Source organism: Euprymna scolopes, chromosome 1 (assembly GCF_053919585.1).
Source record: "Euprymna scolopes isolate OS-2025 chromosome 1, ASM5391958v1, whole genome shotgun sequence".
NCBI lineage: Eukaryota > Metazoa > Mollusca > Cephalopoda > Sepiida > Sepiolidae > Euprymna > Euprymna scolopes.
In genome coordinates this window covers 96,272,152-96,293,496 of record NC_136482.1, presented here as the reverse complement: position 1 = coordinate 96,293,496, position 21,345 = coordinate 96,272,152, and the positions used below count along the sequence as shown (strand labels likewise).

At 32.0% G+C, this 21,345-nt stretch overlaps 1 protein-coding gene across 2 annotated transcripts in view; it reads right to left on the bottom strand.

The window, feature by feature from the left end:
• LOC145253816 (guanine nucleotide-binding protein G(o) subunit alpha) overlaps positions 1 to 21,345 on the bottom strand; it is a 290,147-nt gene that overhangs the window by 32,932 nt on the left and 235,870 nt on the right. For both annotated transcript variants that reach the window (XM_080112970.1, XM_080112981.1), the window contains one exon: positions 889 to 1,017. In XM_080112970.1, the coding sequence (XP_079969096.1) occupies positions 889 to 1,017 (129 nt within the window). The remainder of the gene's footprint in view (positions 1 to 888; positions 1,018 to 21,345) is intronic.

Here is a 21,345-nt window from a genome sequence, read left to right as displayed (position 1 = left end):
CAAGATGCTTCTAAGGGTCTACACATTTTCAACTTCATATTCAACAACCACACACCTCTTTAGCTTAATTAAAAAAACTAGAGAGTTCTTACATGCAGGTTTCAGCCAGTGTGATTTCGAAACAGGAGAAGGGGTTTTTAACTTCCAAGGAGAAAAAAGAGGCCAAAACTTAAGTACTATTTCTCTGATGAAGGATTTTAAATCCGAAATTGATTAGAGGAAAAAAAAAAAAAAAAATTAATTGCATCTAAAAGAGAGAGAGAGAGTGTGTGTGTGTGTGTGAACATTTTGACTGTTTATTCTATATTTTTCACTTTATTGAAGATGTTTGTAAGAGTCAACACATTTTCGAAATCTTAAATAGTTTGGTAGTATTATTTTAGACAAAAATACAAGCTTTTTTGATTTCTGTTAATTTTAAAAACTTCTAGCAAAATGTAAGTTATATTTTGAATCTTTGTATTATAGTTATTGATAAAAAAATAGCGCGATAATTAAACACTTATAATTATGCATGTTTAAACAATAAATCTAAAATACGTAGATATTTTAATTAATTATTTTTTTTTCTTTTTTCGACAAAAAAAGATATAATTTATTAGTTTTCATAATATATATTTTTTTTAATTAACCAGAGAGAGATAAAAAAAAGAAAAGAAATATTCAGTTTATATACACACAATTCTGCTCTCTTTTTCTTTTAATGATAACACATTTAAATAGTAATTACATGCTTGAATCAGTTGTATTTTCATTTTATTGAAATTTAATAAGTCACAGTAAAGTTATTAAAAAAAAAAAACTGTTTACAGGTAAGAAATGTAGTGTACATATAAAAGTTTCAAAAAATGATATTCAACATAGAAATAAAAAGCAGAAGTAACTTACTTGAAATTTAAGTTTTTAAATGAGAAGTGTACTTCTACGATACCAGTTGTCTTGACTCGAGTTCGCAAGATGTCTTGTTCTGTAGGCATGTAGTCTTTTGCTCCTAAACGGTCAAGATCATCTAAAAAGCTATAAAAGAAAGAAAATATACTATTTTATTGGAATTCATTATTGAGATAAGTATTATTTATTAATTTATTTATTGCGGACTATTATTCTCATCTTTCTTAGTTGTTGCTTCACAACGTTTCGGCAAACTATTCCTCTGGCCTTCATCAGGTGGTAATAAGTCCGCAATAAATAAATTAATAAAGAAAGAAAATGGTTTAAAGAACAAAATTATAACCTTTATTTGAATAAATAAAAAAATAAAATATGAGTGACAAATTAACATGACCCCAAAACTGGTTAAAAAAACAAAAAATAAAAAAACAAAACAAAAAAAAAAAAAACAAATCTATTTTTAGATAATTATCTTCTAAAAAAGATGCCATGTATGAGGAAAAAAGTTTACAAATACAACATTTTCGGTTATTAGCATTTAATTAAGGAAATCTCCTGGAACAGATGATACATTTTGTCTTTCACATCAACATTGATATTTATATTATAACTAACAGGGTACCCGGTGTTGCCCAGGTGTTTGGAGGTGTAAAAGAAAAAAAAAGTGTTAGTAGGGAGGGAGCCTCGAACCCGTGACATCTTACTGCTACACTACAAGGCCATAGGAAGTGAAAAGCGTTCGAATTTAGCGATGTCAATCAAAAAGTTGACTTGTTAAGTTATTATGCAGGTGCAGAAATAAAGGTTGGCTGAAGGCCAGTTCAGCTTTCCGCTGTTCCCCACGATGTTGAGAAAACCAAGCTACCCACAAAAAGGGAGTGTCCAAATGAATAGCAATTGTCTAATATGAGCCCTCCCCGCCTTAATCAAAGCTAATTACTTTCTGGACGTCCCGCCACGAAAGGCCGGAAAGCTGCCTTCGCTTTTGATTAGTTTCGCCTTTATACAAAAAAGCCGGACAAACATGCGAGAGGAAGGAATAGCATGACTTTTATAAAAGTCGATCAAAATAAATCTAGAGACAACCCATAAGATGAACGGATACAAGTGGAAAATGGCAGAGTGGAATTGGGGAAAAATATTGAAATCGTCCCATCACTAGTTCCTACACAATCATGTGTTGTTTGTTTCTCTTCTTAACATTTTATTCCATATCTTCTGCATAATCACAAACTTCAACTTTCCAAACAATACCTGCCATATGCATATGTTTATTTTCTTCAAAGTTACAATCAACACAAATTAAACTCACCAACTTTTGTTTACATATTCAGCATCATAATGCTGTATCTTCTGCCTTCATATTAGCAGTTTCGTTGTGTTGTCATGGTTATACAAAAAATATTGCAGCTACAACAACATAGATTTACAGAATGAGACATTTTTTTCTATTCTTTTTGCAGGTTGAGATGTTTTCTTTCTTTTTCACTTTACAGATTGAAACGTTTTCTTTGTTTTTCTATTCTATTTCGTACTCAGACAAACATTATTGAGCAAGACTGACACTTTAATTATTTCTTACATAATTACATTTTTTGTAATTAATTATCAAAGTCAACAGAAGGTCATTGTCTCAGGAATTACCTCCTCCTTTTAGAGGAAGAGGGAGTATATTGCTGGAAGCATGATGGAGTTTTTTTTTTTTTTTTACATAAGAGTCACCACTTATCAAGGCACAAAGGTCACCCGAGGATAAGGGTTAAAAAGTGTAAAGTAGTCAATGGGACAATATCATAGTAATTGTTAGAAGTGTAAATTTGGTAAATTGGATTATTTAAAGGGAACGGCTCATCAAGAACTTGTTTACGTTGGACTTGAAGATCATATGTAGGCAGTCTGTGGAGTGTAAGCAGTCTGTCATTCTTCTTTAAACAAGTAAGAAGGGGCAATTCTTGTATTACCTTATTCAGTCTGGCAAGCACTAATTCTTTCTTTTTATTTTTTTCTGGAGTCTTGTTTCCATTCTTCTAATGTAGATTCAATTATTAAAAGTTTGTTCAGTTTATTGCTGCTCCAGCAATGTTAACTTTGACATCAGGACAGATATAGCTGCTTTATATCAGCCTGATCGTTTCCATTGATTCCTGCATGGCTTGGAATCCAATATTCCATTATCATTTGATAACATTTCTAATTTGCATAAAATGTTTTGTTCAAACTTCTTGATTTGCTGTTGATGTTGGCATCATTACTAATCATTTAATGCTGTTTTTAATCAGCGTTTTTTTTTTTTTTTTTTTTTTTTTTTAGCAAACCACTACTACTGGGATCTCAAAGAAAGCTGATGGTAGAGTGAAAAATACTACAGCAGACCACTTAGACAACCTGTCTACACTGTTTGAATGAGAAATTAGCTACCTTAAACTTTAAAGAAACTCAAAATCTATTAAACTGCAGCAGTGAAATAGTGAACATACATATATGCACAAAATAAACTTTATCTTATGATAACAACACATACAGGGAAAACCAGGAATAAATAACAATTACAAAAATAATTATAATAATACTTAATAAACAAATATATTAAATACACTAGTAGACCAAAACTAGGTCAGCCCCCAACAGAAACCTGATCTCCACCAAAAGGACAAAGAATTATGAATTAGAGGTCAGATTACCCTTACCTGATAAACGTGCACCCATTAGCTAGAATAACTGGGCGTGCAAATAACAAAGAATCTGATTGTCTGACCAGCAAACCCAGAGCCCTGTGTATGTATAAATACATGCAGCAACATCAATTTCAGGCAATAGCCTGACAAATCCTCACAAGGATGAAATGCAGAAAATTCTGTTGCTTAATTGCCATATATTAGTGTTGGGATGATTAATTGGAATCGGGAATTGGAAAAATTTGAACTTTTAGAGGCATTGGAATCAAAAAAAGTTTTTGCTTATTTTCTGATGCCAAAACCGATTCCTTAAATTATCTTTTTTTTTTTTTATTTGATTTTGTTTAAAACAACATATTCCAGTGCTGATAATAATAATAATAATAAAGCAATAAATATTTGTTAATTTTTAAGTATCAGTAAAACTAAAGTCTATAGATCACTCCCTCCCACAAGTGTATTTTTTACATTTGAGAAAATATATGCATCTTTTTTAATGTGTTTTTATGGTAATCGGGTAAAATAACAACTTTATAGTTAAATATTTAGAAATTTATGAAGAATCAGAATCAGTAATTGTATCGGGGGGGGGGGGACTTTTTTTCTTATTTATTTAAAAGGAAAATACAACATTGTTATATATGGGTCGTGGAATTGCATTCCCCTGCAAAAGATCTAGCTAATTTGCATATTCTTTTAAACATTCATTTTAATTAATTCCCTATTGTTTTTTTTTTTTGTTTTCTTATGGGATGATCATCTTTAGTTAACTATTGTGTAATTATATTCATGCAGGTATTGTACATGATTTATACTTGCATAATATTTGCGTAAAAAGGTTATAGTAAACACAAACCTCTTTCTATATATATTTATGTATGCATATATATTTTTGTTTAAAATATTTTGCCTACCAAACTCCTATCAGTTTTTGGTTTACAGACATGAAACTTTGCGAAACTTTATATTTGGGTTTTAGCCGGGGAAAATTGATGCAAAAGTGTGAAAATTAAAACAATGGAATTTGCCAGGTGAAGGTTGAACAACAGCAATACCTATTGGTTCATGTTTTAATTTTTAGCCTTGCAGCAAACATGCAGCTCAGGCATTAACGTCAAAGGAAAAAGTAAATTGTAAGTTAAACGTTTTGGTTTCAGTTCTTGGTGGTGGCACACAAGTCATTTTTTTTTTTTTTTTAAACTTTTTAAATCATTACTGTATATTGGGTCTAATATAATATGATAATAAATACAAAATCTGCATTAATCAAAATATATTTAAGTGTAAGCGTATTTTATGACCAGGCAATGCCGGGTAGCCTGCTAGTACATGAGAAAGCACAAGAATGAAACTTATCTAAATAAGATAATACAGATTATATAGATCAATAAACCATGGTGAGTGTATTATGCTAGTGAAATAAAATAAAATTACGAAGCTATAACAACAATCATTAATTTATTAGACTTAAAAAAATAGATATACAAATTAGGATTTAAATTTCTGTCCAAGAGTCTTTCATCAGTACTATGTATATATCGTATTTCAAAATATTATATTGTCGTATTGATTTAAGTAACAATAACCCATTTTATATAATATATAATAAAAGGAGGATAGTACTATTAAAAAAAAAAAAGTTGCATATATATATATATATATATATATATATATATATATATACTGCCTAGTAATTGTCTACCTTTTAGACAGAAATTGTACAAATCTCACATAATGCTACATTACCAGGTAGTATAACACACCTTTCATAGATAAAATGAAATGTCCACATCTTTATTTATAAGTGGAGCACGTGAGCTGTTGTGCTTCTTTATTACAAAATCTACTAATATATGGGTAATAAAGACAAATACCAAACCAATTTGCTCATGATTCCTTTCCAATTTTTTCGTGAATTGGTAATCTGAATTTTTTTTTTTTCTTGATTAATTTTATGTGTCCTGGGATGACTTCTAAACTCCTCCTGCTCGACAACAAGATTATAAGAACCTTTTATGGAGTCTTGTTGTACTTAAAAAATTTTTTTTTTATTATTTATTTTTTTTATGTAAAGTTTATATTTTCTGCGTTTTGTTTGATCATCATAAATTATTTTTGATTTGGGTTTTTGGAAATATTTCAGCTAGCAGGTCTGTTTCGGACTTTTTATCAGTGATTGTGAAGTTATTTTTGGAAAGGTGTTTTATTCGTGTAGTTTCATGTTAACTCACAATTTTCCTGATCGTTTCCCAAATTTCTTTCAGCTTTGAAGAGGAATTTAGTTTGCAAGCATATTTTTGCTAGCAATTATTATATATTTTTTTCACTGCTGTTATTGCCCTGCAGCCATTTGCTATGTTGAACTTATAGTCTATAAAATTCAAGTTGATTTGTTCTTTCGTAAACTTTCTTAGAGTTGCATTATTTTAATTATTCAGACTATGATTCTCATTTTCGATGTTATTCTCACATTTCGGCCGATATAACCTCTGACCTTCAGGTACATCTTATGAAACTCTGGTACCTTTATGTTAAACTTAGGAATCTGTATGAATTTTCAAACAGAATGGAAGTTTAAGTAATTTGTAAAAAGCGCTAAATAATAATCAGTTATATATACATGACACTCTTCTAGAGATTGAAGGTTCAATCCTCAAAACATGTGGTACTAAGACTACAATTACGAACAGCTTAAAAGTTCTACTCAATCATGGCTGACAAATGAAAAGACAGCTACCCCCGTGGATTAAATAAAAGGTTTTGTTCAAAATTCTGTAAAGATTTTAGATTTTGACAAGCGACACCTGTACAAAGTCGGCTGAAACATAGCAAGAATAGTGTCCAAGAAGAAAACAGTAGTTTAAACAATCCAAATTATCAATCCTCATTCCTTATTTTTCAGTCTGATAGCTTTCTAAGCGTTTGTTATTGAGCCAGAGTTTGTTGTTGAGTTTCTAGGAACCAATTATTTTGAAATGCTTTACTCTGTCTTCATATGTATCAATTTTTCTTGACATTTTTCTTAAAACATTTACCAATGAATTTAACTTCCAATCATTTTTTTTTTCACTATTGAGTTCTATCTTTTTGAGGAAGATTAGGAAACGATTGCTACCACACGTATCATTATATACGTTCCAGGTAAAGTCTATGTATTGTGTGGTTGCATAATCGATGATTGACTGATTTGCAGGAGATGGATTGATACAGGCTTGTGCACATCTGCTAAGCACGCATACATTGTTTGCATTGATAAGTTTTTCTAAACTTTTACAATTTTTGTTTATATCTTTGAATGCACACAGAGCATTTTAGTGATTCCTTCTGCACTTATCCTGTTCTACAACAACATTATGAGGACCTTTTATGGAGTTTTTTTAATAGAATGCTGTACTTTATTTTTTTTTATAGATTTTTTTAAAATAAGGTTTATATTTTCTGTGTTTTGTTTGATCATCATAAATTCTTTTTGATTTGGTTTTTTGAAAATGTTTCAGCCAGCAGGTCTGTTCTGGACTTTTTATCAGTTCTTGTAAAATTATTTTTGAAGAGGAGTTTTATTTGTGTTGTTTAGACAGACGTTTTAAGGCTATTAAAAGTGATAAGTAAAAATGTTGGTACCAATTATTTGGTTAATTTTTTTTTTTTTTTTAGTATTCTTTTTACACCTAATACTTGTTTTTTAAGGGTTTTTTTTTTCTTTAGTTGTACGAGCAAATAATTCTGGATTTCTCCCCACTAAATATTCCTTGGTGTGGAAGGTAATTCTCAATATTCCATACATTCTTTTTCCTTATTTGCTCTATTACATCACAGTTGATTTGACAGATTGGAGTGTCACGCTTGCGGAGAGGAAGGTTCATTATTACTTAAGAAAAGAGTTATGCAAGGTCTTTTTTCTCTATTGAATTGATTATTATAACATTTGTAAAATAGTTAATTCTTCAATTTTGCTACCTGGATCTGTGTGAGATTGTAGCAGTTAAACTATTTACTATAAGCGGATCAATGCCCGGTGCCAAAGTGATTCGGCCACACTGACCAATCGGTTAGCAGGGCGCATTGATTTGAGCTGTTCCCTTAAGGACTATTTTTAGCCCTTTGGGATCTCAGCTGCGATCGCCAGAGAGACGCCAGCAAGCGACCTATACAGACCTCTCTCACTCACCCCTTCCACTTGTTGACGACTTCAGTCTGATGGCAGACGACGCCTTCAAACAGACATTTGCACTTTCTTTCGTTCTCTCCAGTCTGAGATACAATCTCGCCTTTTTTTTAAAATAAACCCTTTATTATTGTTTTGTTAAAAGCAATGTCGTTTGGCCTTGTGTTAATTTAATTATTAGGAGAGAAATGCACAACATTTCCCTCCAATAAGATCAGTTGGTTAATTTTTGCATGACCATGAAGAATAGTCTTAAATGTTCATTAACTATGCACACCATGTAATCCAACAAGGAAGAAGTGACCAAGGGGTAACTCAATTCATCTTCACAGGGTCCAAAAAAAGAGCCTCCAACCTAATTTTCCCCACTATAAACCAAACTCCAACCTCTGTCCCATTGTTGAAATGTTGTATCACTGTGTTTCTTTTACAAGTATTTTCATAGAATGTGCTCCGACAAACTCAAACCACTTGTATCCTCTTGATGTAAATACCCCCGACTAACCTGACAAGCAGCAAAAATCTAGCCCCATACACTGTAGAGTCTCTAGATGCTGAAAAACCTACTCTAATAGTTTCTTCCCTAGAATTGTTAAACTTTGGAATTCCTGACATGCAGAAGTTCAAGTGTAACATGAACAGACATTTTACTGTTCAACTCCTTACGTATTATTCTTGTGGATTTCGTCCCAAATAGTAGCCCCTTACATCAATATGGCAGAGTACCTTACTTGTGGTGAAATAACAGTATAAAAAAAAAAAAAAAGTATGCATTTACTTAGGATTCTCCAGTGTCAAACTCCTTTAATTTTTGGTAAGATTGGCTTTACAGTTACTGCCTTCTTCAAGAAGAGATACTTGTTAGCATTAAATGTAACTTATATCTTGGAAAAAGGAGGAATGTTCAATCCTACATAGGGCTTAACAGGGTGACTGGATCAGACCTTGCCAATTCAGGTCCAAAGTGATGTGTTAGAGTCTAAGAGCACAGGTCCAACTCAAAGAGCCCTCAACCATAAGGATCTCTTCTTCATATGCCACGAGTTGCCAGGAAAAGGGAAAGGTCTTACCGTCTGCAGAGTTGTATTCATATATTATACAACCCCCAAATGACAGGATAACCTATCAAATCGAAGTGAAAATTTTAAATATGTGGAGTTTTAAAAGATAATTATCTCCATTACTAAAGTCAACTTTCAATGTTTAGATTGGAAAATCGATCAATGCCATGATAGGACACATGTTAGCATAAATTTGTTTTTGCTTTCAACAATTCTCAGGGTGATGTATAACTGTTACAGGTTTGGGGCTTAAATCAGGTGGGGAAAGTATGAAAAGACCATGGATAATTTTAATCTTTTTATCATATTATATAACAATTTAGCAGTTCGGTTTGTGAAAACGTCACATTTCAAATTCAATGTAAAAACTATTCTAAAATGACTGATTCTAAAAAAAGCCTATCAAGCACATAATATGCAGTGTGATGATGATGTATGGAAGTGAGGAATGAGAACATGCATTGCATGAAAAGATATGATATAAGAATGATACAATAATGCAAGTTTTAAAGACAGGCTTGCTAGTTTGTCTCTGCTTTGTTATTTTCATGGCAGGTGCTCGGCTGAGCTCCATTCTATGGTCCCCCCTTGCCAAACTTTCACAAGAAACACCCGTCTAGCAGAAAACACTATCACTAGTTTCCCCCCACTCTTTATCTGTGCCTAAACCTAAGCGTAAATTCCATGAGCAAAGCTCCTTTCTTAGAATTGCACGCCTATGGAATTGTCTTCCGTTTTTCTGCTTTCCAGCTGACTACAATTATTAACGGTTTATTGTCCAATTTCTACTGTACACTCTTTAACTCTTATCCTCGAGTGGCCTCTTGGCCTATGTAAAAAAAAAAAAAAAAAGAGATTAAAATCGAGATAGTATAGGGACTATGTTCAGAACAGGAGATTTTGATGGTATGGACACATTGAAAAAAAAAAAAAAAAAATGGGTGAGTTCTTGTAGATCAGTTGAGGTAGCAGGTTCAGTTCACATGGGAAGGCCAAGTAAAACATGAGGGGAGAGTAATCATAATGAACTTGAAAAGAGGGATAATTAAAGATTTAGCCAGCGATAGGTTAGTTTGAAAGTACAATTTCTATAATCCAACATGTATCATAATTGGAAACTGACATTAAACCAAATATGATGATGATTTTTAAAAGAGAATCATTTTATTTTAATTTGAAGTTCATACTTGACATTTATTGATCTACTAGTCTGGGTGCCCAAAATGTTAGTAGGTAGGAAGGCTCGAACCCGTACCGCAAAGGAGGAAAAGAATGAGAAAACAGAAAAAAAAGTGACATCTTTGTCGTTGCGTTCATTGCCAAACCAGAAGTGGCAAAGGTTTAAATTAAGACTAGTCAATCGAAAAGAGGGGATGACTTTCCAAAATATTGGCGAAAAAAGCAACCCCTCCCTGTAGAAAAGTGCCCAGTTGAGGGTGAAGGAATTAATGTTTTTAGCCAATTTTTTTATATTTGTCGTTCGAAGGGTCGAGCTTAAAAACGATACCGATCTCGTGAAAATCGGTCGTCTCTGTCGAAAGTTTTAGGCATACATACATACATTTAATCAGACATGTGAGATTTATATTATAGACTAGCGGCGTTGCCCAGATGTTTGGGAAAAAAAAGTGTTGGCAGACAGGCTTGAACCCATGACGCGAAGGCGGAAAAGAAAGTGAAAGAAAAGCTGAAACTTTACTGCTATGCAACGAGGCGATAGGAAGTGAAAGGCGTTGAAATTTAACGATTAAAAAGTTGACTTGCAGAAATTAATTCATGCAGGCGCAGAAACGAAGGTTGGCTGCAAGGCCAGTTTCTGCTGTATTTTGCTTCCCCACGATGTTGGGGAAAACCAGCTCTCCATAAAAAGGGAGAGCTCTCCAAATGAATAACAATTGTTTGATGTGAAGGGATTTTCTCACATTGATCAAAGCTGATTGCCTTCAACACGTCTCAGCCATGAAGGCTAGGCGAGTCGATTTGCTTTGATTTGTTTCACTTTATTTATACGAAAAAGATGAACAAACACGCGAAAGGACGGAATAGAGGGAATTTTATAAAAGCAGATCAAAATAAATGTAAAGATGACATCCGTTTGCAAATCGTAGATATGATCTAGGGAGTATATAAAAAGTTAAAAAAAAAATAGTAACCCTCTCGAGAACCCCTCTGAAAAAAGCCTCTCTTGGACATACAAAACATGCGTGACTTGCCATATATATATATATATATATATATATATATATATATTATAGATGATTGTAGTTGTGTGTGTGGTCATCACCAACGGCAAAATTTTTAAATTGGTGACAATACATTTATAAGATTCACTTTCATTAAATCAAACATATTGATTACTTTTATAGTTATATACAGATAAAACTAAAGTTTAAAAATATAATAATTTAAATTCGACCAAAATTAAAATAAAAATAAAAATTTGCAAATTTATTAAACAATTTATGAAAATTCACAAAGGTTGAAAGAGTGTAAAAATGCTGGGAGACATGCACATTTATTTATTTTTTTTTTTTTTACATTTGAGCCAAATTAGAACACAGCTGTGACGAAGAGGAGAGAATAGGGAGTTGAAGGTAATCCAGGCACCAGCTTGGCACATGTTAACTAAACATTTCAAGTAATTATTTTTTTCTTCTATACTTCAATACACATATGATATGGGCATCATAGATTCAATAAAACCGATTAAGAAAAGTATTTTTGTTGTATGTAGTTTATGCATTGCTCTATCAATCTTGTCTCCATATATAATAAAATAACTGCAGAAATTCCCCTCTAGACCAAAGTATCATGGGTTTGCAACAACAGATGCCACATACAAATTTAATATGTCTACAGTAATAGCCACTATCTTATTTCGAACACCATTTTGGACACATTCAGTCGTGATAGTAAAATACTACATTTCATCCTTTGAACAACATCACAATCGCAACATCTCTCGAGAAAGGAGTACCTATTTTTCTCTCTAACTATTCAGTACTACCACTGTTACCAGTTGTCACCGGGACGAATTCTACATGTTCTACAGATTCTGTAATTTCACCGACTGTAGCTGGCTAATGGATATATAGACCTAACATAATCTTTCCAATTTCCGATTTATAAATAATAAAGGCTCCCTCCCCAAAGTCCGTCCATTCTGATTAGCTGAGCTCTGAAAATTCTAATATCCCAGAATCCTATTCTTCCCTTTATAAACGGTTACTAATATTAAATTATGGCATCACTAAGAGACATTATTTCTCATGGCATCAAGTAATACTTAGGTTATTACAGTCGTGTGTGTGTTTGCATATGATACAAATCACTATTACTTGCTTTGTAGCTGTTGGCCTGCTGTTCCTTATTCTGTATGTACAAGAGTTACTCTTCACTCCTCTCTTTCACTGTGCGTATCTCCCTTCGCTAATGGTTATTGTGTGCGTGTTTGGTTGAAATGTAAATAAACAAATGCAATTTTTCTTGAAATATATATATATATATATATTCAGTAAATTTGCAGTAGATTTTTATTTTCTATTTATTGTATTTCTATTTTTTTTCTCGGTTTGCTAGTTGAGCCTGAACCATAATTGATGGGAAATCCCGATGATCCAGGTCAACTTCTGCATGAGTACCAAAAAATTTTAGGCAGGGTGTTCATTGTAGAGGTCGACCGATAAGAAGGATACTTCTTCATTATTGTAGTGAAATCCGACGGCCGAAAAGTTGATTTTTAATTAAAAACACAATGATAACTACTTACATGTTTTGTCAATTTCAATAATAAGCCATGTTATCTACCTAATTGTCATGTCACAATTAGTTAAGTCTTCTATGATTCAATGAAAAAATAATTTTGGCTATGTTTGCTTTGTCATATAATATGTGCCATAAACACAAGGGAAATACCTAAAATTTCTAATTTCTTTGAAAACTATTTTCTTTATTAATTAATTTTTACCTTATTTTTGTGTGTTTTTCAATATTTCGATTTCCGACTTTCGCTACAATAATGAAGAAGCACCAAAATGTTTATGAATATTCGCATTAATTATTTTTGAAAGCAATATTTTTTCTCCCCCCCCCTCACAAAAAAAAAAATGCGAATATAAGAATATTTATTTGAATAAAAAAAACAAAAAGTTTGCCAAACTATTTCCTTTTTTTTAAAACTTATCTTACAACATTTTAAAATTCTTTTCTCTATTCTTTCTTTCCTTCTGAATTATCATTGGTCTCTCACTTTGTTGGGGTTTTATTTAAACAATTTCCTTTTCATTTTTTTTTATTATTGATAAAACACTATACTTTCATACAAAAAGAAAATCAGCTAAATTTGTTAATTTACAAAATTTTCGAGTGCATGCTCACATGTCCACAGTAAAATTAAACCCTCATGTTTTCCCTTCTGTCAACCTAAGAATGGGCAGCAAACGTGCATTCAATGGATATACTATTTTCATTTAAGATATTGCATTTCACAATTCGCTGGGCATTTGCAATAGCCATTAACAAGTCTCAAAATATTAAGTATTGAGAACAAAAACATACAAAACATGTCTTTGTTTTCCATTTAAATAAAATGAGCCACAGCAATGCATGGCCAGGTACAGCTATTAGGTTATAAAGATCATTTGTGAATAATACTAGCATATATATATATATATATATATATATATATATATATATATATATATATAAAAAGGCTTGACAGCCATAAAACTATGGTTCACATCTTTTTTTTTTTTTTTTTTACATGGGGGTTACCACTTATCAAGGCCCGGAGGCCACTCATGGATAAGGGTTATTGCGTGTACAGTAATCAATGAGATAGTATTGTAGTAATCATTAGTATTGGAGATTTGATAGAGTGTCTTACCTAAGGGGGCAGTTTGTCAGGAATTTGTTTATGTTGGATTTGAAGACATCCAAGTTGTAGTCAGGTGGGAAACAGGCGAACGGAAGAGAGTTCCACAATCGTGCACTTCTGAGAAAGAAGCTCTGCTCATGGAATCTACGTTTGGATTTAGGCACAGATAAAGAGTGGGGAAAATTATTGACAGTAGTTTCAGCCAAACAGGTGTTTTTCGTGAAAGATTGGCGAGGGGGGGGGGACGAGGGATTGGAGCTCAGACGAGCACCTGCCATGGAAATAACGATAAAACAAAGACAGGCTCGCAACGTCTCTTCTGTGGGAGAGAGGCTGCAGGGAAGAGAAAAGGGCATCCCCCACCAAACCACGAAGTCTATTTTTATTCTGTCAAGGCAGGATAGGCTGTTTTTAGCAGCTCCTGCCCAGATGTGGCAGCAGTACTCAATCCTTGGATGTACTTGGCTTTTATACAGATAGAGAATTGCATCAGTAGTGAGATATCTTCTGGAGCGGTAGAAGGATCCCACCATTTTCCCAGCGTCCCTGGCAACAGATTTGATGTACGTGTTCCATTTCAGATCAGGAGTAAAGGTCAAACCCAGAAGCTTGTCAAAACATGGAGCCTCCCCAAGACGAGAGCCATCCATTTCAATTGATGCCAGATGGAGATCAGAGCGTTGATGATGTAAAGATAGAAGCTTGGTTTTGGATGCATTAAAAGTGACCAGCCACCTCTTCCCCCATTGTACCAAGATCAGAGGAGAGAGAATTAGAGAGAATTTTGTCATTTACGGCCTTTGATGTGTTGCCATAGATGGTCATGTCATCAGCATAGATGTCAACGAATGATTTAAGTATGTGTTTTGGGAGATCATTGATGTAGATCAGGAAGAGAGTTGGGCCCAGGATGGACTCCTGGGGGATTCCAGCATTAATACTGTGGGCCTCTAATTTCTGCCCATCAACCACTACTCTTATGAAGCTATCAGAGAGGAATGATTTAATGATTGAGAAAACATTTCCAGTAATACCGTAGCTGGAGATCTTGTGAAGTAGGCCTTTATGCCATACCCTATCGAAGGCCTTTGATATGTCAAGAGCAATTGCCCTGGAAAGGAAACCTTTGTCAAAAGATTCACTAATCCTATGTGATATAACAGTTAGCACATCTGCTGTAGATCTTGCAGAGCGGAAACCATATTGCATGTCACTAAGAAGGTTGTTTCTGTTGAGGTGTTTGACTACTTCTTTATTTAATATGGATTCCAACAACTTACTCATGACACACAGGAGACTTATTGGTTTGTACTGAGAGGGAGATGACTTTTCACCTGAATTCTTAAATACAGGGTATACTGATGAGGTTTTCCAAGGTGTTGGAAAGCACTTCTCCTTAAGGCAACGCTTAAACAGTTTTGTAAGTATGGGGGCAAGATCTGGTTGGAGCTTTTTCAGCACTATAACTGGAATGGTGTCAGGGCCAGTTGCTTTACTGGAATCAAGGTTCTTGATTAGCTTGGCGACCTCACTCACAGATATTTGTATGTTGCATAGCGTGTTGTCTGCTATAGGAGGAAATACAGGGAGTTGATGGCCATTGTCGCATAGGGTAGAATTAGCTGCAAAGTTCACATCTGGCAGCAGAGAAGGAGGAATTACTAAATAACAATTCTTGAGAACTATACTAGCAAGAGACACGTTAGTAATGTTTAGTAATATTTATTTTATTTTAATATGAAAAATCAAGGATTTTCTAAAAAATAAATAAATAAAATAAAATAAATATTTCAAAAACACTATTTCTTGAAGATTTTATTGGTCCCAAACTCAGGATCTAGTGTTTAAAGTGAAAAATCGATCCATGCTACAACAAAAATCAATTAGAACCTATACCTGTTATTAGGAAGCACTTTATAACTAATAATCAATTTATTTTCATAAGTGCCCCCCCCCCAACTTTTTATCGTAAATAAGCCAAAAGTGGTTAACTATAGTCAAGAGTGGCCCAGAGGTTCCTCTTTCATTAACTACTAAGGCAAGGCGTAAGAAAGAATGCCCCTCCTTTCTGAGGATTACACCACTTATCCTTATGAGTACTCTTACCACTATGCCAAATAGGCTGTTGACTAAAAAAAAAAAAAAAAAAAAAAAAATTCTCTATAAATTACAAAATATTTTAGATTATCCTGCAGAAATAATGCTTTGATTTGTGTTAGTGCAAATTGATTAAAAGCATGGAAGATATAATTGATCAAGCTAACCAGAAAGCAAATTCAATTTTTAAATTTTAACAAGAAATACAAGAGAAAAAGATGATTTTGATAAACATTGAAAATTATTTGTGTGTAACTTTTGTCTCATGCATGCATCTTAAAAGATGAAGAAAATCTCTAATTTTACATTGACATGATTACGTCTGCTTCTGAGTCATTTTGTTAGCAAGCTGAGTAAAAATATAGTATCATAGGAAAGAACCCAATTTTGGAAATAAAAAAAATGCTAAAATGCTTAAATTTTTTAGATTTCATGTTATATAAAAGACTGAAAATTGTTGCATTTTCTTTCCTCATACAATGCGAGACTAAAAACAGTAGAGTATAAAATCAAATAACTATTTGCTCCTTGTAGCATGGATCGATTTTTCAATTTAAACACTAGATTCTCACTTGAAGATGAATAAAATCTTCAAGAAATAAAGTTGTTTTTTTAAATATTTATTTTCTTTGGAAAATACTTGATTTCTCATATTAAAATTGTCAAAAACTTCACAATTCAATTTGATAGAAAAAAAAGTTTCAGTAAAATAAACATGCAAATTTTATTTTCTTTGTGAAGGAGGAGGTCCTAAATTCTTAATTCAACAACTAGTCCATTAACTGAGCATGAGTGCCTTATACCAAGTTGATGGCTTAATATGGTTAAATTTGTGCCCATTTTTGCATTAAATACTAATCCCTATTAATTCCTAGCTATGCATTGAATGGATACCATAATATTGAGTTTGCTGCACTTTCTTATAAAAAAGGTTTCATACAAAATTTCAGCCAGATTGGCCCAGTAGTTTCTGATAAAAAGTGGAACAGACAGACTAAGGGAAACATAATATAGATAAATCCAAAATTATCAGTCAAGTCATCAGTTCCAATATATACATAAAACTTATTTACAGGTTTCAGACATTTTCATCATGTTTCAGCCATTCTACTATCCAGCCTGCCTTTTATCATAACTTTTTACCCTTCTGGGAATTTTAAACTGAACCCTTTATTTAATCAACTTGCATAGATTCAATGTTCCATGCATTTTATCTAATAAAAGTGAGAATTATCACTAACTCAAACATATTTTACACATCCAGTTTTTGTCTATTAGATTGAAAAAAAAGTTATTTCAGAATTTTCCATTTTGATTTCAAATGATGTATTTTAAAATAAGTTTTTATTATAATACCTTTACTTTATATATTATGTTAAAGGGTGTTTTTGCTTCATCTAAATGTTTAAATTGCAATTGTTTTAAAACAATAATGTCTTCTTTTTAGAACGTTGAATACAAGATAAAAAAAAAAAAAGAAGCAAATTCACACAATTTTATTTCAATTCAAGCTAGGTTGAAAAGCTACTGAAACAGCTCACGATATCAACGGAGTGTTTAGCTTAGGAACAACTACTGAATACACAGCACAATGATGGTTTAAGAAATTTTGTCATGGCGACAAGAGTCTTGAAAATGATGAGTCAACAAGTTTGATGTCAGACATTTTTGCATCACTTTGAAATAAATGGTTAAATTTACCAAATTAGGCATATGGATTCCACATAAACTTGCAGACTTAATAATAAAAGTTCTATGAGAACTTTGTTTATAATGTGATAGCTTTCAGATAAACTGCTACTAACTGGTTTGGACATCACTCATAACTTATAAGTGGAGATGGTATTTACTTCTCTCTCACCATGGGAAGATATGACAAAAGGTCAGAAGATGAGTATTGAAAAGCCAATGCACCCATCAGTATTCCCCGATAGATATGCCTTAGGCAACTAATATTAAACAAAGAGAAGGTAAAGCCTAGAAAATCAACCTTCTAGAACTGCACAGAAGCATACCTCAACATAGCAGGTCACTAACTCAATGGCTAAACTTTTAGCATAATTGCTAACGACGTATCCTCGACTGGTATGAAAATTATTAACTGAAGTTTAGCCCCTCTTTATTTCAAAGTATGCTTGTGCAGTTTATGGACCATGCTTTTTTTTTTTTTTTTTTTTTTTTTTTTAGATAGGATTTTCAAGTTAAATTCAATTTTTAGGGCATCTTTGTTTATTAAATTGTTAGGTGAAAGTACAGAATAGTTAAAAATGCCTCTCTCCGCTCCCCATGTTAAGAATAGCTTTCTAAATAATAAAGTTACTTCAGCACAGTCCATGAACTGTACAAGTATTGTATTATAACCTTTTAACAGTAATCAGACAATATAACCAAATCGATCAGACATCAAACATAAGAATTGTTAATCAATTGATACAAGACTACCATCAGATAAAAATGTGTGTATTTTCAAAAATTGGCAAATATAAAAACTTAAAAATGGAGATTTAATAAAATGTGACTGCTGACAGTCCCACTCCCAGTCATCTAAAGGTTCTTACGAATAATAAAAAATAAGTTTTGAGAAGCATAGAAACAATATTTCAGGAAAACCATCCCTGCAGGAAATAAGGAAAATAATACTATCAAGCACTGCACACATCCTCTTATAAATCTCTCGTCTGCACGCACACATGTCAAAGTTTGTCATAGAAATCGATATGTTTATAGTTAGAACATTCAAATTGGTTGTAATAAGTATAACATTTTTCAAGGAATCAAACGATGACATTAAAATTTTCATTTGATTCTCTCAGAGTAATAAGTATAACATTTTTCAAGGAATCAAACGATGACATTAAAATTTTCATTTGATTCTCTCAGAGTATTCATCAAATTGATTTCTTGAAAAATTTTATACTTATTAAAACTGAGTTGAATGTTCTAACCATAAACATAGGGCCAAAACAAACTTTCTCCATTTCATAAAACAAAAATAAGATTAAACAAACTAAATGAATAATTGTTTCAGCATTTAAATATTTGTATAAGTATTTTTTAAGATTAATAGAATTTGCTTTTTGGTATTTTAATAATTCGTATTTATTCGTATTTGTTAAAAACCGTTGCCATTTTATGACTGTAAGAAACACTTTTTTTTTTGTTGTTTAAAAAAAATTTTTTTTTTTTTAAATTTTAGTTACACCACCTCGCTTACAGTTTTTTTTTTTTATCAACATTAATGGTTACATTTTTCTAGAAACCTAAAGATACTGAAATTTTCCTTTGATTTCCCCTGGATTCACTAGGAGCAATCATTGGTTCCATAAAAAAAAAAAAATCAAGTGAATTTTGTTTCTTTACATTCTAATATGAATGTAAAGAAACAAAATTCATTTTTTTAAAAATAGATTTTCATCATTTCATAAAACAAAATAAAATCAAACAAATGTCTCAGTGGAAAAAAAGAAAAAAAGACTGTTCAAAAGGTTTAAATATTTAAATAATTATTAAGATTTAAAATAAATTTCTTTTGATTTGTTGAAGCCATTTATCATTTTATGCGAAGTCAACAAGTAATTTTTTTTTTAAGAAAACATCACCATGCTAATAGTTAAATTTCTTTTTTCATAATACAAATGTTATTTTTAACTTTATTTTCAAGGCAAAAATTGTAGATGTGATCATATTTGAAATTATTACTCACCAGCAATATATTTCCCAACAAATAATGCGATGTGAATATCACTAGTAAATGGTAAAACAATCACTAATATTCTTTCTCTCATTCATAGAATTGACTTGTTAAAAGACTGCAGCTTTTGTGTTTTTTTCATGGCAGATTAACTAACATTTAAAGTTATTCAATACCAAAAATGATTCTTTGTATGTGATTATTTAACTCAAATTGCTATTTCATACTTAGCTGGGGGTAAATTTCTTGACAGTATTTATTTTCATAAAAATTACAAGATTTTTTTTTATATAAAAATTTGGCACAAGCCCGAAAAATGGTTTGGTTGTTTTGTTTTATGGCATATCAACCCTTTTTGAGTTATTTAATGCCAAATCCAGTTATTTTGGATACAGTTTTTATGCTTCAAGTTCTTTATATCTTCAAATATTTAGTTGTAGAGTTTGGTTTGGTTGTTTTATGGCATATAAACCCTTTTCGGGTTAATACCGAATCCAGTTATTTTGGAAATAGTATTCATGTTGCATTCAGTTATTTTTGTAGAAGGCTTTTATTCTTCAAGCTCTTTGTATCTTCAATCGTTAGTTTGTAGTGTTTGGTTTGGTTGTTTTATAGTGGATTTTTATTGTTTTTGTTCCCTGCCCTACAGAACATGAACGAGTTTTGCAATGGGAGAGGGAAAAGCGTTACAGTATTAATGTTTGGTACATTTTAAGTTAGGAAACCAGTCAGGAAGTGGGGAAGACAGAAAGTGAAAGGGGAAACGAGAAGAAAGAAAAGTGGGAAAAGGTGGATTGTTGTTTTTGTTTTTGCAGAACATAATTAAGTTTTGCAAAAGGAAGTAGAAAAAAAAAAAAAGCATCAATGTTAGGTGCATTTTGTCTCAGGAAGCCAACATCTTCAGACAGCATGATCTGCTATAACCTAGCCAAAAAATGAGAGGAGGAGAAAGACGGGTTATTAATGCTACCTTAGCTAGTTTCTACAATTACTCTTCTCTCACCAAAATACCATAAACAAGCAAACGATTCAAATAGAACCCAGAGTACAAGTTCTTATGACGAACAGCGAAGGCTGTATAATATAAATGTTATACATCCTTCCTTGTTCATCATAAGAACGCATATTATTGCTAACCTACTCAAAACCAATATTTTCGACAATACGCAATAGAGGGTTAAAGACCTAAAAAATTTATCTATATATATAAAAGCGAAAATGTTTGTATGTCTCACAAAAACTTTTGACACAGGCCATGGATTTTCGCTAAATAGATATCATTTTCAAGCCGAACCTTCGCCCGACAAATATAAAAAAATTGGCCAAAACATTAATTCCTTCACCCTAAACTAGCCATTTTTGTACAGGGAGTGGGTAGCAAAAATCTGTCCTCTCATAACAAGATGGCTTCTACACATGCGCAAATGACGTCAGAACATGATTTAGTTTAAATATTAAAAAAAACAAAAAAAAAAGCAACCCAATTTCGTCAATGTCTTCTTAGCTCACTTGATTAGTACTCGGCGTCATTATCTAAAGGTTGTAAGTTCGAATCGTGGTGTGAGATGTCTTTTTTTTTTTCTTTTTTTTTTTCAATTTTTAAAGTTCTAATATTGAAACAAGGTTATTTAAGGCATTTTTCATGTTCTGTTTTTTTTTGTTGTTTTTATTTTTCAGATTTTTTAAAGTTTTAAGATTCACTTTTCTGGGTTTTTTTTTCCATCACATTCGCATTTTCTTTTGTTTTTGTTTTTCCGATTTTAAGAAATTTTAACATCGTTCGTTTGCCTTATGTTAGTTTTTTTTTTTTTTTTTTTTTTTTTTTGCTTTTTTTTCGATTTTTTTAAGTTTTAACATTTTTTTTTTTTATATAATATTTAAACAGGGTG